This window comes from Prunus avium, chromosome 2 (assembly GCF_965620075.1).
Source record: "Prunus avium chromosome 2, drPruAviu1.hap1.1, whole genome shotgun sequence".
Lineage (NCBI taxonomy): Eukaryota > Viridiplantae > Streptophyta > Magnoliopsida > Rosales > Rosaceae > Prunus > Prunus avium.
The window spans coordinates 23,605,457-23,623,896 of record NC_142285.1 but is presented as its reverse complement, the minus strand read 5'-3'; the positions used below and the strand labels follow the sequence as shown (position 1 = coordinate 23,623,896).

The 18,440-nt window shown below is 44.3% G+C and overlaps 2 protein-coding genes across 2 annotated transcripts; both read left to right on the top strand.

The window, feature by feature from the left end:
* Positions 1-1,119: 1,119 nt before the first annotated feature.
* On the top strand, positions 1,120-1,929 carry LOC148296663 (uncharacterized). The gene has a single exon (XM_088248597.1). It carries the CDS (start codon positions 1,120-1,122, stop codon positions 1,927-1,929), a length of 810 nt encoding a protein of 269 aa, XP_088104723.1.
* Positions 1,930-2,622: 693 nt separating this feature from the next.
* On the top strand, positions 2,623-4,131 carry LOC110752301 (uncharacterized). The gene has a single exon (XM_021952916.2). The coding sequence runs from the start codon at positions 2,623-2,625 to the stop codon at positions 4,129-4,131; it is 1,509 nt and encodes a 502-aa protein (XP_021808608.2).
* Positions 4,132-18,440: the final 14,309 nt, after the last annotated feature.

The following is an 18,440-nucleotide window of genomic DNA, read 5'->3' as shown; positions in this document are numbered from 1 at the left end:
GACACGAAAAAGAGGTCCAAGCACTACAAATATCATTCTACACAGGGGTGGAAGATCCCGTGACTCACATTCATACCTTCCAATCAGCTTTGGGTTGCAAGGGGCTCACCGACGAAGGCCAATGCTTACTGCTCCCCTCCACCCTGGCCGGAGCCGCCCTGAATTGGTTCTACTGATTGGAGCCAGGTATGGTTGACTCTTTTGATCAGTTGAAACAAACCTTCCTCAACCATTTTATGATTCAGACCGATCGCCTGTATTCCGCCGATGGCCTTTATACCGTTCGGCAACAAGACGATGAGCCCTTGAGGGAATACGCGGCTAGGTTCAGCCACGAATATTCTCGATGTCCTGAAACCGACAATAGGGCGGCTTACGGCGCCTTCAAGAGTGGTGTTCGGTCATCCCAATTTCGCTATCTGGTCCACAGCAGCAACTAGACCACCTATGCCGAACTAATGAAACAGGCAGCTATCCACGCCAAAGGGGTCGATTTCGACACCACCATACAAGACAACGCCTGCCGATCGGCCTTCGACGCAAGCCTACGACCGATTCCCAGCAAATCGGACGACAAATCAGGCCCCTTACCGAACGGCACCCCCTGCCCCCGCTCCGTACGAAGCAAGAAACAAGCGGAATGACAACTTCCAGGATCGGCATGACAGTAATAAAAGGGGCAAGGACTCCGGCAGGCGGAGCAACTTCAGAGACCCGAAGAAGAACCGGCTGGAAGAAACCTTCCCTTTGCTCAACACCATCTACGAGCACGACGTCTTCTGTCAGTACCACCAATACCATGGCCACGATACGGAATCATGCATCGCGCTTCGCAAAATTGTCGAACGCCTCATCAACGAAGAAAAACTGAATCAGTACCTAAGCACAAAAACGGCATCGGACCAACCACCGAATCGGCAGATTAACATGTTCAGCGGAGGGGCGCCCATAGCCAAAGCCAGCAATCGTTCCGTCAAAAATTATGTTCGTACCGTTCGGCACCCCCAGACCCTCAGCGTAGCGAGAAGACGCAACGACAAGATCCGGCAAATCGGTTGGGAACCTATCACTTTTTCTGAAGAGGAAGAAAGAGGCATCATCTTCCCTCACTAAGATCCCATGATCATACGAGCTGAAATTTCTGACTTTGATGTGGGCCGAATCCTCATAGACACCGGCAGTTCGGTCAACGTGCTATTTGCTGATGCTTTCAATTCCCTCGGCATCAATCCTCAGCACCTAAACAAAGACATCACCCCCCTTCTGAGCTTTTCGGGCGACGTGGTTGAACCAATCGGAAGTGTCCAGCTCCCGTTCGCCATCGGCACTATCCCCAGACGAACGGTCATCTGCACTCACTTCCTAGTAGTCGACTGCCCAACGGCATACAATGCCATCATCGGTAGGATAGCGCTCATGAAAATGAAGGCCATGCTGTCACCACACATGTCGGCCAAATACATTTCAGCAACAAAGGAATCGGCAAGGGCAGCGCTTCGCGAAGCATACTCAGTTTCCACCAAGATGACTGTACAGAACGGAAGGGGGACGGACAAACTAGATGATCCCAGGGATGAGGCCGTCACCCCACAAGCGCAACTCATTGAAGATTTAGAATCGGTGACCCTCTCCGAGACACAGCCCGACCGACAGGTTCGAATCGGCATCACCTTAAGTTCGGCACTGCGAGCCGATTTCATTACCTTTTTGCGCGCCAATACAGAAGTCTTCGCCTGTGATCTGTCACAAGCTCAGCATTTGTCCCACCTTCAACCCATCCGACAGAAATGGCGAGCCTACGATACCGAACGGTACGAGGCCATGAGGCTCGAAGTGGATAAACTGCGGACAATCGGCTTCATCCAGGAAGTAACCTACCCAATTTGGTTGGCAAATTCGGTCTTGGTAAAGAAATTGAACAGCGCCTAGAGAATGTGTCAGGATTATACCGATTGAAACAAGGCTTGCCCAAAAGACAGTTTCCCTTTGCCGAGGATCGATCAGCTGGTAGACGCCACGGCAGGCCATGAACTTCTCAGCTTTATGGATGCATACTCAGATTACAACCAAATATTCATGAGCCCTGCCGACCGCGAACATACGACATTCATCACTGACAAGGGACTCTACTGCTACAATGTCATGCCGTTCGGCTTAAAGAATGCCAGAGCAACATACTAACGACTGGTCAACAAAAAATTTTCCGAACTCATTGGCACTTCGATGGAAGTTTATGTGGATTACATGCTCGTCAAAAGCAAAATGGCCGATTGTCATCTCCACAACCTTTCCTTCATGTTCGGCGTCTTGAAGAAATATAACATGCGCCTCAACCAAAACAAATGCGCCTTCGGCGTCTCCTCTGGAAAATTTCTTGGCTTCATGATCAGCCAACGAGGCATTGAGGCCAACCCTAAAAAAATCAAGGCATTACTTAACATGCAGATACCGAGGACACAGAAAGATATCCAAAGTCTCACCGGGCGTGTCGCCGCTCTTGCCCGATTCATATCAAAGGCCACCGATCGATGTGCCCCATTCTTTAAAGCCCTCAAAGGAAGCAAACAGCAGATTGTCTGGACTGCCGAATGCGATCGAGCTTTCTAAGACCTTAAGGCCTACATGAGCAGAGCACCCCCATTAGCTAAACCTCTTCCCAGAGAACAACTCATCCTCTACCTTTCGGTTTCTGCAACGGTACTCAGTTCCGTACTCATCCGCAAGCCGAAAGGCATAGAACTCCCAATCTTGTATACCAGCCATGCCCTACAAGATGCCGAGATTCGGTACCCTCAACTGGAAAAACTCGCCTATGCTCTCGTCCTCTCAGCACGTAAGCTTCGGCCCTACTTTCAGGCTCACACCGTTGCCGTTCTCACCAATCTGCCTCTACGCCAAATACTGCAGAGGCCGGAGACGTCAGGTAGGCTAGTGAAATGGGCCATCGAGCTCAGCGAATTCGACAAACACTATCACCCTCGGCCTGCCGAGATGGGTCAAGTCGTAGCTGATTTCATCTCCGAAATGACAACTACATCACAAGAAGCAGATCCGGACGATCTTGTCTCCGAACCAGCTTCGGTAGCCCCGGTCGCCCACCCGAGCGAAGGAGTATTTAACCCAACAATTCCCCTCTGGACTCTCTATGTGGACTGTTCGTCCAACCGACAAGGAAGCGGGGCCGGCTTAGTATTAAAAGCCCCTGACCAAACGGCAATCGAGTATGCCATCTGTTTCCAATTTCAGGCCTCCAACAACGAAGCCGAGTATGAAGCCCTCTTGGCAGGCCTTCAGCTCGCTAAAGATATGGGAGCCAAACAACTCAAAATCTGCATCGACTCTCAACTTATCGTTAATCAAGTGCTTATCAAATTCAAAGCTAAGGACACTTCGATGGCTGCCTACTTGACACACGCCCGCCGATTGCTCCACCACTTCAGCGCGTATCAAGTTCAGCGGATCCCCAGATCCGAGAACAGCCACGCCGATGCCCTGTCATGCCTTGCATTGGCAATCGACGACAAAGTAGGTTGCCACGTGCCGATCGAAGTCCTTGCTCGGCGTAGCACCACTGAAACCGAGGTACATGCCATTTGGCAGGATCCAAGTTGGATGGATCCAATCCACGCATACCTCGCTAGCGGCACGTTACCGGATGACAAGGCCGAGGCCAAAACTCTCCACCGCCGATCGGCACGATACGTCCTTGTGAATCAGATCCTCTATCGACGTGGTCATTCCTTACCGTTGCTTCGATGCTTGACCCCACAACAAGGAGATTACGTCTTACAAGAGATTCACGAGGGAGCATGCTGGAACCATTCTGGCACCCGGTCCTTGGCCTTCAAAACCGTTCAGCAGGGGTATTATTGGCCAACTCTCCATATCGATGCCACTAAGCTCGTCCAGAACTATGACCACTGCCAGCATTTTGGCTCCGTTCCAAAACTGCTCGCCGAACCACTCACTCCAATTGTCAGCCCGTGGCCCTTCGCTCGGTGGGGTTTGGATCTCATCGGCCCTATGCCACAAGGAAAGGGACAGCTTAAATTCGCCATCATCGCCGTCGACTACTTTACGAAGTGGACCGAAGCCGAAGCATCGGCAACCACCACTGCAACCAAGGTCTAGCGTTTTGTGTGGAAGAACATCATTTGCAGGTTTGGCTCTCCAGCGTATCCACAATCAAACGGCCAGGTAGAAGCCATCAACAAAATCATAAAGAAGATGCTAAAAAAGTAGCTTGGAGCAGCTAAAGGCGCTTGGCCCGATCTGCTCCCAAAGGCATTATGGGCCATCAACACTTCCTACCGACGGTCGACTGGCGAAACACCATTTTCCCTCGCATTCGGTACCGAAGCTGTTGTCCCAGTCGAAATCAACGCACCCACATGCCGAACGGCATCCTATAAGCCGGCGCAAAACAAAACGCTACTTACTCTGAACCTTGATCTCATCGAGGAACACCGATCACAAGCTCAGCTTCGGAATGCCGCACACAAACAACGAACTTCCCGATACTACGATTCGCGCGTCAAACGCCGATCGTTCAAAGTGGGGGACTGGGTCTTGCGCAAAGTCTCTCTTGCCACCAGGGACCCCAAGGAAGGGACCCTCGGCCCTTCATGGAAAGGCCCTTATGAAGTCATCACCATCTGCCGACCTGGCACCTACCGATTACGCGATACCGATGGACAAACCCTCGATCACCCTTGGAACATAGAACACTTGAAGTATTATTACAAGTAACTAAACCTACAGCCAACATATAAAAGTACTTTCGGCATTGATGTTCGTCTTCCTATTCTACACATTCAGTAACGCCATAACGGCAGTAAAGTGTCTGCCGCGCAAATCTCACGGCCTGGAGTTCCGGGCCAAGGGGATATGCGTTAACACGCGGTTTCCTGCTTTTGGGTGCGGTGCGGTTGTGCGCGGGCGTGCCAGCACGGTCTACCGTGCGTCGATGTGTTGATGAGTGTTGGATGGATAAGTGGTGCGCCTGTTTGAACTCGTCTTCCTAATCAAACGATTATAGCCGAGAGAGGAAATGGTCTCGGCTGTTAGGTTCATGGCCTGAACTACAAGGCCGTTGAGTGATGGTGTTGGTGGTGGGTTTTGGGCGGTGCTCCGGCGCGCTGCTCAGGGAGCGACGGTCGTGTGATATATGGGGTGAGTGAACGAACAACAAGGATGGTGCTCCAGCGCCTTGAAAATCAAGGGTCGTATGATATATTGATGAATGGATTTTCCTTACAATCTAACACTACTCCTAGGAAAGCAAGTAAAGATATTGAAAGTGTATTACAGGAAAAAATTAGTTGCTCCGTGGGAGGCTTTGTTTTGGTGTTGAACCCTTTGAATGTAGCTCGAGTCTTGTATTTATAGGAAGAGCCTCTGGAGGAGTAATCGAGGCTAAAAATTTGCATGGTGGAGCTTGATTGGAGCAAGTGGGCAGTCCAATCGACATTTGGGATCGCGAAGTATGGTGGTGTGACCCCAGAAATCCCGGTGAATCTCGGCCGCCACTCTTGATCGTGGGTTCTGAGCTTCTGGCCGTGGAGACGCATTTATGGCCTGGATAGCTGGTGAACCAATATCTCAGGCTGTCAGAATTCTTGTGAGAATGTCCACGTCTAATCACTTTGATCCTCATCACCAAATCCTAACTTCAGTCACTTCCACCTTCCCTCATGCATTAAATGCTTCTTTGTGGCCAGTGGGTTTGCTGCATTAAACAGGCACTACTTCATTAAATGAAGCCTGGGACCCTGCTGTCACGTGATGATTTGCCTTTAATGCCTTGGCCGTGATTTTGTTCGTCCTCGGCCTCGGCCTGCGCTTGAGGCCGAGATGATCATGCCTTAGCATTTCTTCTTTTGTCTTTAGGAAGGCGAAGTACCCTATCGAAACGCTGCGTTTCAGTTTTTACGAACAAGTGCCAGGGCCGAGAGAAGGGGCTCCTTCGGCCAGCTTATGGCCGTGATTTATTAGGCACAAACATACGGTACCTATAACATAATACCTACGGCATGCATACTTGTATTAGAATATGAAACTTCAAACACATGAACCGAATCAAAATAAACTTCAGGCACACCAGCTGAAGTTGGTATAGGATGACCCTGCTCTTCCCCGCTGCTGGAGTCGGTCTCATCGGCTAAATCGACGTCGGCATCCTCCTCCTTATAGGCCTCCACCATTTCCTCGGTGACACCCTCAGGCAACAGAGGCGGATCCTGGAGGAAGTTCAGGTTCATCTTCGTGTCAGTGTTATACCGTTTTAAACGGTAGACAAGGTCGTCACACTGTTCCATGACTTCCTTGTCCACCAGCAGCGTGAACTCCTCCGAGGATCAGTAGTCAGCTAAAGCTTTCGCTTTAGCCTCCTCCACCTCCTTCGCCCGTGCCCGTTCGGCCGCGTCCATGGCCACATCTACCGTTGCCTTAGCCTCTTGAGCCTCCACCACTGCCAACTCAGCAGCAGCCAGCTTCGATGAGAGCTCCGCGATCTTCACCGCGTTCTCCTCGGCATGACGATCGGTATCCTGGATAAGCTTCCCGGCTTCGGCAATTTTCGCTCGACTTTCCTCGAACTTCTTCTGGTACCGTTCGGCATTATTTATAGCTCGCTTCACGCAAAGCCACATCTCCATATCAGCCTGCAAGACACCGAAAGTTTAGTACATGCCGAACCCACAAACACCACAACACTTACCGCAGCCTGAAGCCGGAAAGCTCGACCGGCCTGATCACGCACTGTCTTCGCCTGCAGCTGATCCAGTTCCGTGAGCTCAATCTGCGCCCCGTCGATCATACAGTTCACGAACGACATGACCCTTCCTCATCGCCAGTGATCAGAGTGGCCGTACCCTCGTCCAGCCCCCTCGGTTTCTTGGGCAGAGGCGTCACGTCAAGGGCACCCTCGATTTGCCTCTTCCCCGTCACCTGCTGATGGACCTCACGAACGGTATCGGCCTCCGCCACCCTCTTCTCCCTTCGGTGATCGGCAACGGTCACATCATCCCCCGACGCTCCTCCGGCAATGCTTCCTCTTCGATCTAGAGGATCCACCCTTCTTTTTCTGCTTAGGCGCACGAGTCTCCAACCGCCTCCTAGTCGCCTCATTCATCGGCCTTCCCCCTGCCACTGCATAAGCAAACAAGTCAATACGAAACGGCATACCAAAAAAAAACAAAGGTTGCTGAACGGCATCACTTACTCTTTTTCCTCTCTTCTTCCTCTTGTTTCTCCTTCTCCCTTCGAGCGTGCTCGACTCCGGTGATCAAGCCTGCCTTATGAAGGTTAGCGAAGTCTAGCAGGTCCTTCCACAAACGATCACCTTCGGCAATCTTCTCCCGCACCCGCTCGATCGCCTCAATGTCTCTTGTTTGTACCATGTCTGACCCTCCGTTCATACAGCGACACGTGGATCTTAGAAGCTTACCCAAGCGCCCAAGGCTCCGAACAATCAACATCGGCTACCGATGGTATTGTCTCAAGTGGGCAAAAGGTCGCTACAAGCCCAACATAGGCTACAATCGATACCTCCTACCGATTCTGCAGAATCAACCTCGAAGCACCCGCCCGAAATATCTAAGGACTTGTGTCGACCTCATAGGGCCCTCCCACGAGTCCCACATCGAAAATGAGTACCAAGAGCATTCAAAATGCCCTCTATAAATAGGCCCCTTCACTGCAATACAGGGGTAAGACTTTTCAGCTTGACTTTTATACTTTTATATGGTCAACAGCAAGAGCTCTTAGAAACAAACTTACTTTGGCATCGGAGGGTCTTAGGTTGGTTCCACACCGATTCCATAGACCTCACGAGTCTCAACTCTCTTCTATTCAGGATCTGCATCCAAGGACAAGAAGAATCTGCATCTATCATTCAATCGATCTGCTAAATCGTCCTCACCACTTGTAAGTTGCACTCATCTCTATCTGTTCAGTTTTAGTGCCAACATCTCTCTTCGACGCAGTAGGCCGTTTCAAGGACACTGAAATAAAAGAGAACATAGGTTAGCTTCGACGGAAAATCTATAAAATGTTAAGCAACATCAAATTACCGAATGACACTCCGCTGCCTACCGACTGTTTTGAACATCGTGGGAATGTGCCTATCAACTATAACCCCCGGAGCCGATTCCCAATCTCCGGACACCAACACCCGACGCTTACGCCAAGTCTTCTGGGAGCTCGGCACCCCAACTACAAAATGCCCCTTCTGACCGGCGGCCAAGCAGTTCGACTGCACCCACCCCCCCTTATCAGCACTCTTCGCCCTCGTCACGCTATACAGATTCGCGACCTGCTCGTAGCTCGGCTCGCCCTCACCAGCTATGCCGAAGGCTGTGATCATCCCAAGCAGCGTGATCCAAAAGTTCAGATTAAACTGCCCTGGCGCATAGCCAATCTGAGCCAAGATCTTTTGCACCAAATGCCTCAACGGCAGCCGTAGCCTGTGCTTGAAAACATCGGTGAAAAAGCAAACCTCAGTCTCAGGATTGCTCAAAGACTCCAACGGCGCCGGAATCCGCATCTTCACAGAATCCGGTATGTTGTACAGAGCCCGAATCTTGGCTAGCTCACCCACGGTCAGCACATTCGGCTCCAGATGGTCTACTCCGAAGATCGGACCCGTCGGCTGTTGCATTCCTAAAAGGACACAAATTAATGTGCAAACAACCAATTAAAAATACCCGCAAGTGCACGAATCTATCGAAGTATAGATTATGTAAGTACGGGGTCGATCCCACGAAGAACTTGTCGGCTTCCTATAAGTTCTAATTTGAGTACGTAAAGAACACTTATTTAACACACCACAAATGCACAAATGCAAAATGGAAACTAGAAATGAATAAAGAAGTGTAAAAGAAATGGAACAACACAAGAAAACTAAAGAAAAACACAAACAGCATTTTCTATCACCATTTTATCACATATTTATCACCTGTGAACAGTGCCGTAAAAGAAGAAGAGAAAGAGTTGGGGAAAAACACACAACAGAGAAAAGAAAGAACAAAAGAAAAGAAAGTTCAAATGGCTTCTTCCTACCCATTCTCGCTGGATCTCAACCTAGCTCCACCGACTCAGACTCGGGGCCAAGCAGTGGCACCAGTGTGGATGCCCTACTTTGCCTCTGCACGGGGGCACGTGACAGTGAACGACTCGATACTGCTGGACAACGATGTTGCCCTTGGAGTTGCTAGAAATCTAGTGACTCCCAAGGATATACGGGTGCTGGGAGCAAGGGATGACAACAGGGTCGTGAGCGATGCTCTGGCACTAAGCGTGCAAAGGGCGGCAACAGTCGCAAGTGTGGGTCATCGCCTAATTGCGAAGTCCCATGAGGTGGAGGTGCTAAGAGGTCAGTTGGCGGCGGAGCGAAGTATGGTGGAAGAGTGCCAGAGTATTATTAAAAGTTTAAAGAGGGAAAGGGCAAGGATAGTGGAGGTGAATCGACACCAGCTAGAGGCGTTGCGGGAAGAGAACCAAAATCTCTCAAAGATGGTAAGTGTTTACGCCCATGACATGAGAAAGCAGCTGGAGGACCTGGACCAACCGGGTAAACGCAAGAAAATAGATCGCGAGAGTAGGTACGCTCAAGCTAAGAGTGCGATCTTTGGGAGCTCGAGTGATGAGCCCCAAGAGGCTGTGCGTGAAGCCCCGGAAGAGGATAGCCATAGGGCTAAACTCAAAGGTCCAATGGCCGAGACACCGAGCACTGTGAAAAAATAAATTCTAATGTATTAGTGGTGTGCCTGGTTGTCTTTGCCCTTTCCGTGTATTTTTTTTTTTTTTTTTTTTTAATTTTTAATTTTAAATTTCTCGTTTCCGGAAATAAAAGAAAAGAAAGTTGCAAAAGACAAAGAAGAAAAACAAAACGCACTTCCCCAAACCGGAATAAAAGGAATGCGATAAACGAAAAAGACACAAATCACACTTCCCCAACTGAAATAAAACAAAAACGACAAACTGAAAAGAAATCAAAACATAATGCACCAGAAAACAGGGGGGAAAAGAAAGCAAAGCGAAAGTAGAAATGCTTCCCCTTTTAACTGGACGCAACCGCAAATTGCGCAGGAAATGCAAAGTGGTGTCGGCTCCCTTATGAGCATATGTCTATTTAAACCACTTCTCGGTTGAAAGAAGGAGTACCCTGCATTTCATCCTGCAAACTCAAGAAAAACCATCAAATAGCCCAGACAGAAAAATCAATGGCATCCCCAGATATGCTTGTTGATGACCTTAACCTTGAGTTGTCGCTTGCACCACCAAATGCACAGATACGGGCTCCTCCAAACCCTATCTTCCCAAACTCCTCATACCACCATGGCTCAGCCTCAAACTTCTCTGAGGCGGTGCCGCGTAGGGCAGTATTGCCGGAGGGCATGACTGTCAGCAGACTTACAGTTGCAGATCATCTGCATGTGACGCAGAGGTCTGACCAGATGGCAGTGGACGAGTCCCACAATCTAACCGTGCTCAACGCGGTCTTGGCCACAAATATGGGCATGCGCCTACTGGCGAGAACACGAGAGTGCGGGGCACTGAGTGAGGAGGTGGCGGCCCTGAAAGCTCTGGTGGCGGACCTGCAGAAGCGGCTCTACAGTGCCAACCAGCATGTAGAGATGCTGCAAAAAAGGAACGAAGATCATGTAGAGCTGCTGCAGATTCTACAAGCAAGAACAGATAGAGGCAATTAGCAGAAGCCTCAGATGGCCCAGAATGCAAAAGAAACATGTGATTCAGAAATTCATGTATGCATTTTCAAGTTTATATTTGTAATCACATGTTAAGAAATGAAATAAGCATTCGAGTCAAGTTTCTAAGTGTGCAATCATGAAGCAATCTACTTCCCAAACTTAACAACAAGATAGAAACACAAACAAGTAAAGGAAAGCAAAATTAAGACAAACAAAGAGAAACAACAAGAAAATCGAAATTACCTTGGTTGGAAAATTGTAACCCTAACTCAAAAGAATAAAAATAAAATAAAATAAAATAAAAAAAGTTTGAGTTTAGAGAAACTCCACTTTGAAGCGATTAGGATGACAACAAACTTCTTCTCTTCACCTTGGGTTGCCTAAAATGGTGAGAAGATATAGGCAAGGGAGTACGCACAGTTAGTTAGATATTCCTGTAAGAAAAAGAAACAAAAACAAATTAAGATAAAAAGAAATAACAATCAATAAACGAAAATGAAACTAAGTACTCTAAACATACTCAAACAAAACAGATAAGCAGCCGTGCCAGTTCCCCAGCAACGGCGCCAAAAATTGTTGCATTCCTAAAAGGACACAAATTAATGTGCAAACAACCAATTAAAAATACCCGCAAGTGCACGAATCTATCGAAGTATAGATTATGTAAGTACGGGGTCGATCCCACGAAGAACTTGTCGGCTTCCTATAAGTTCTAATTTGAGTACGTAAAGAACACTTATTTAACACACCACAAATGCACAAATGCAAAATGGAAACTAGAAATGAGTAAAGAAGTGTAAAAGAAATGGAACAACACAAGAAAACTAAAGAAAAACACAAACAGCATTTTCTATCACCATTTTATCACCTATTTATCACCTATGAACAGTGAAAAATGAACAGTGACGACCGGTCGTTTTTGGGCAGATTCATGTGCGACCGGTCGCCTGAACAGTACGACCGGTCGTTTTTGGGTAGATTCGTTTCTCTGTTGTTCCAGTTTCGACCTCTGTCCAGTGTTTTGCCTATAACTTTCCAACCGTTTATCCAAATTTCACGTTCTTTATACGATTGGATTCAGCACACAAAAACGAAGAACACACGCAAACCAAAAGTCCAAAACAGTTACGAAAATAAACAGAATTCAATAAACAAGACACACAACGTATCAAACACACAACTCACACACACATTGGGGGGGGGGGGGTTTGATTTGGTTCAAGTGACCTATTTCTATTGCATGAAAGTAAATGGACTTTGAATTTAAATGAGAAAGGCAGAGATGAATTATCAAAATGTGAAAGTACCAAGTAACAAACACTAGGGTTTCGGAATCCACCCTAAATAATTCTACCAAAGTTCATGAATACTCAAGTGATGAACTCTAAATGTGTTGATGAAGATGTTCGCAATCAAGACCATGGGTCGTGGCTCTAGACGCATTGATTCTCTCTAATGTACGTAAAGTGCATGGTTCGTGCTACAATACTTGTGCCCTCCCCATAACCGAACCTAGGTATGGTTCGTACTTCGATTCAATTACAAGGAAAACCCATTAAGTTCAAAGAGAATATGAACATCACAAGAATCCTAATAGCATGGTGTTTACATTAGGTATTCAAGAAACCAATTCACATGGATGGTTCTTACTCCATCCATTTATTGCTTAGGAAAACATGAAGATACACATAATCCCAACAACCTCAAGAAGCATGCTTTCAAAGATGGCCAACCAAGGAAAAACACACATCAAGGATAGATTAATTTGGTGAATTGGAATTCATCAACAATGTCTAGAAATTCATACACTCAAGCATCAAAACAATAAGGTAATCATGTTTAGGGCTTCAACCTAAGCCCTAACTAAATAAGAAGTTACATTGAAACTAAGAAATTACAAGAAACAAATAAAATGAAAGAAACTAAGAACAAAGAGGAGAAAGAGAATGCATCTTCAACCCCTTGGATCCTTGCCTCAAGGCTCCCCAAGGTTCTCTCTAATTGTTATGCCATTCTTCCCTCCCCTTAGTTGCTCCTTGCTCTCCTCCTTCTTGCTCTCTGGCTCTCAAAATCTCTGCAAAGTTTGGAATTGTAGAATGCTAGGTTACCCACGTTCAAAAGCCTCTCATACTTCAGATTGCACTCACCTTTCCCTTGCCCATCAATTTACAGCTCACACTTTGAATATAAAATTCATTCTTTCCTCCAAAGCCTTCACCAATTGTCCCCTTGCCATGATGAAGCTTTGTCCTTGAAAATATGCTCTTTGCCTCAGAAAATATCTCTTTCACTAAGGTAAATTCTTGTTACTAAGTGTTATGGTAACAAGAAGAATCAAGTGACACATTGGAGGTAAAAGCTGGACTACTTCGGATTTCCAGAGCTGTGGTAACATGCTGGATTGGTTGGATAGGCAATACTTGTCCAATGGAGCTCAAATTTGGATATGTTGTAGTTAACATCCATTGGAACAAGTTTCATGAAGATCTTCACCTCATCCGAGCATCAGAGCATGCTGATCCCAGGCCAAGAAGTTGACCTACGAAAATGAACAAAAACAAAGTTTATAACCAATAATGCACTTTTAGCTCATTTTCATTCCAACCAAGGTAAAATCTAAGAAAACACAAAAAGGAAGTAAAAAGCTATAAAATGTCAAGAACTAACTCAAAATAGTGGGTGAATAACATGAAAAATCATGTGTAAAAATGAACCGAACATCGGCTTGGCAATCGGCACTCGCTGCCTGCCCTTGACAACGCTCAGTACCCCTCTCGTGCCGAACGGCAGGCGCACATTGTTGAGCTTTCACTCACCTCTCGTGTCGAACGGCATGCGCACATTGTTGAGTTTTCACTCATGCCGAACGGCAGGAGCACATTGTTGAGTTTTCACTCACCTCTCGTGTCAAACGGAAGGCGTTCACAAAACAAAGTCTACACTCGCTCGGGCACTTGGGGGACTACATGACCACCATCGGCAAGCCATGAAGGCAGGAACGAGACCATCATGTCCGGGTCAGAATGCCGAAGACACGTCAAGTCCCCAACCAAGAAGTCGCTTCTCAATTAGTAACTTGGGGGACTACTGTTTGTACCATATATGACCCTCCACTCATACGGTGACGCGTGTAATGGTAAGCTCTCCCAATCGCCTAAGACAAGCGAACAATCGGTATTAGCTACCGATGACGCCTAGCAGAGTCGACAATCGGTACGGACGGACGATTCTGCGGAACAAACCTCGGAAACCCCTCCCTAAATATCCAAAGACTCGTGTCAACCTCGTAAGACCTTCCACGAGTCCCACATCGAAATTAAGTACTAAGAGCATACCAAATACCCTCTATAAATAGGCCCCTTTACTACAACACAAGGGGTAAGACTTTTCAGCTTGACTTTTATGCTAAATACATTGTCAGTAGCAAAAGCTCTTAGAAAGAAACTTACTTCGGCATCGGAGGGTCTTAGGTTGGTTCCACATCGGTGCCATAGACCTTACGAGCCTCGGCTTCCTTTGATTCAGGATCGGCATCCCAGGACGGAAAGAACCTGCGTCGAACACTCAATCGATCCTTGATCGTCCACATCACCTGTAAGTTGCACCTATCTCTATCTGTTCAGTTTTATTAAATAAAGATAATATCTTATAATTAAGATATTATCCCTACTAATTAATTAACCAAATAAATTGGTTTAACTAATTAATTTAAGAGATAATCTTCTTTTCCACGTGGCGTGCTATGATTGGAGACGAAAATATTTGCTCCCAAATTCCGGTGGCTGTGGACGGCACGAGCCCTTGGGCTTGGAAGTTGAAGACCCCTCATCCCGGTGGTATGCGACGTCAACGTCGGAGTCAGAATCAACAAGGAGCAGCTCCACGGTTTGGGGTTGGGGGAGGCGTGGCTACTGGGTTTTTGGGTTTGGGGGAGGCTGCTAAAGATTTTTTAAATTTTAAATAGTGATATTAATATTGTAAAACTTATTTTAAAAAGTAGATGATTTTTTATTAATTTTTTGTCCACCTGTAAGTCCACCTCATAAAAAAAATGGAACCCACATTTGCCACGTCAGCATTTAATAGATTCACTAACGGTTTGGCTAACGGAGGGGGCAATTTGTAGGGTTTCCGTGACGTTGAGTATGTATTGGTAAATGTTCCTAAAATCGGGTATGTAATCGTAAATGACCCTATAAGTTGGGGGGTTTTATGTAGTTTGTCCTTAAAAATATGTTTTGTCACGAAAAATCTTTGCTAAGATTTTTGACATCCACATGTGAACAAAGACTTAGACAAAATGCTTATTAAACAAAGACTGACAATTAACAACCCCAATTACTTTAACGAGTCATTCTTTACTCCAAGTCTAATTCATTAAACTTATTAACAAAAGACTGACAAAATGCTTATTAATCTGTATTTCCTTCACTGTTTGAAATCATTAAATCTAGTCATAGTCCAAGCATACACCAAATGCAGGATAAGTGTTAGCTAACTTAGACCAAGCCAAGCCAAGCCAAGCCAAAACAGTCCTGTGTAACAAACGAGCCCTAATATTATTAGCATTTTTACAGCAACAATGACCAAATGTTATGAAGAAGGAAAATAAACTGCAAAACTCTTTTCAATAAGGAATTCGTTGGAAACGTTTTGAGGGTGTGTGTGTGTAAACTCCAGTACAATAAAGCCAGAGAAAAGCAGCGGGAAAGAAGATAGAAGATGAAATAAAAGGATCGCCCATTAAACAAAAAAGGAAGATAAGGGAGAGAGAATGTAATAAAATAGTTAACAGTCTTAAAAGTTGGGCTGCTAGGTTGTCCCCAATGTTTATTTTTAAATTTTGAATGATGTGTGAAAGAAAAGGATTGCCCATTAAATAGCAGCGGGAAAGAAGATAGAAGATGAAAGAAGGATCGCCCATTAAACAAAAAAAGAAGAGAAGGGAGAGAGAATGTAATAAAATAGTTAACCGTCTTAAAAGTTGGGCTGCTAGGTTGTCCCCAATGTATATTTTTAAATTGGAATGATGTGTGAAAGAAAAGGATTGCCCATTAAACAAATGTGCAATTCTAATCGTTCAAACAAACTTAATTCGATTCTTTCAATAGTGTGTCAAAAAGTGTGGTTCTATGCACACTACTACAAAAATTGAAATAGACGACGGGAAAAAATCGTCGTCTTTTTCTTTTGAAAACCGTCGTTAAATCAACCGCCATCTTTTAAATGTTAAATTACGACGGTAATTCACCGTCGTCTATTATTTGTAAAGACGACGCCTTTACTCCAAACCATCGTCTATTAATTGTAAAGACAACGGTTTTTATGAAAGAACTGTCGTCTATACTTTAACATGTTATATATATTTTGTAGTACAAGCAATAGTCTAAACTCACACACATAACTAGGATGTTATGATGATTTGAACCTAAGACATCTGATCTGTAAGATAAATTCTCCTCAACCATATATAAGAGCCCGTTGGGATTGACATGCTTGTGACTCATCATTGGGACTCAAATTATGTGTCCCTTGCATTACTGTTCAATAAAAGCTGGATTGGATCATGACCAGTTTTTGTTTATTAAAAAAAAAAATTGTGTCCAATATTACCAATTTTATTGATGGAGAAAAGATATAGAGATGGGAGCGGATCCACAGTCCCAAAACCAAATCAAAACTAAACTAATCCAATAGGTTTCAAGTGTTTTTAGCTAAATTTTAACACAAAAAAATAGGAAGCATAATTGTATATGTTCTTAATCCAACCACCACCTTTTTTTTTTGGTCGAAATCCCACCACCACCTTCAACCTCACCATTGCCACATCGGACTATTTCCAAAACCCAGATCCAAATGCTGGACCTTACCTAGTACCCACCATCATCGACAATGATACTTTTTGAATAATTTGAAATTTCAGTCCTTTTTTGGCTTTTTGCGTCAAGTACTTTTTGAATATTGTGTATCAATTCGGATTTTAAAAATATGTTTTGTTACGAAAAATCTTTGCTGAGATTTCTGATATCCACATGTGAACAAAAGACTTTGACAAAAGCCCCCCAACTACTTTAAAGACTGACAATTAACAACCCCAACTACTTTAACAAGTCATGCTTTACTCCAAGTCTAATTCATTAAATTTATTAAACAAAGACTGACAAAATGCTTATTAATCTATATTTCCTTCACTGTCTGAAATCATTAAATTTCATGGACACTAATATTATTAGCATTTTTACAGCAACAATGACCAAATTTATGAAGAAGGAAAATAAACTACAAAACTCTTTTCAATAAGGAATTCGTTGGAAACGTTTTAAGTGTGTGTGCGTGTAAACTCCTATACAATAAAGCCAGAGAAAGCAGCGGGAAAGAAGATAGAAGATGAAAGAAAAGGATTGCCCATTAAACAAAAAAAGGAATAGAGGGGAGAGAGAATATAATAAAATAATTAATAGTCTTAAAAGTTGGGCTGCAAATTTGAATGATGTGTGAAAGAAAAGGATTGCCCATTAAACAAATGCAATTCTAATTGTTGAAACTTACTTAATTCGATAATTTAAATGGTGTGTCAAAAAGTGTGGTTCTACGTGTGTCTCCTAATATTTTTAAATTTGAATGATGTGTGAAATACAATTATTATTCTTGCATTATAATTTTTAGTTTTTTTGAAGACTTGTATGGTACATTTAGTCTCTTTGAATGATGTGCGCAAGAATTGAGATGGTATTCAACCAAGGGTATATTACTATTTGGATAAGAGTGTTTTGGCTGTTCATGGAGTGTTGAAACTTGAAAAGGTATTTGTGTAATTACTAATTATCATGATATGAAGGAGTTACATAAAAATCCTAAAAACCTCAAGGGTAAATTACTCTTCGTTGAATTTGTTTAATTACGTCAACGAATTGGAAATGGTAAGGGAGATTCACTATTATACCCAATATAGGAGCCCAAATTATAAAAACACCCTATATGAAATGGACTTTAGAAACACACTCAAAGCCCATTTACAACATAACAAAAAGGCTTTTAACTTCTTTTAAATTACAAAACTGTCATTGATTTCTCAAAACAAACCCAACCCCAAAACATATAAAAAAAAGTCCAAAATACTCAATAGGACATCAAAGTAATTTAATAATCAAAATTAAATTCAATAGAGCCAATTGTCATTTTTTGGATTTTTTTTGGGTTTATTTATAGAAATTAAATGATGTAAGGTTTATTTATAGTTTTAGTGCTAAGAATGGGTATTTCACTAAATATCTTAAATGGGGTAAATCACATAATCCTCACACTTCGCGGACCCCATTGCTTTAACAAGTGATTACTCAAGTAAATAAAACAGAAATTGCAAGGCCTCTCCTGAGTAAGCCCCCGTAAATTGAATTGAATTTATAATTATAATGGTTTTGTTTACTTTGTTAATTGCAATGGATTGCGCCAGTTTAAGCAATGACATCTAACAATGTTGTCAGTGTCAACTTTGATTGTAGCGGGATTATTGAAGCTAGAGTTGAAAAGGGCCACAAAGACTTGACTCATAAAGGAAAATAAAAACTAAAAAATAATAATAATCAGTTGAGAAAAATAAAAGTGGGAAAAAAAATACTTTTGAGAGATTACAATAGTTGCCAGCATAATAAAAGTGAAACAAAAAACTGACAATTAAAAGAAAAAGGACACATATCAGAGCAAGTCCAGCAGTGGGGTTTGGATAGC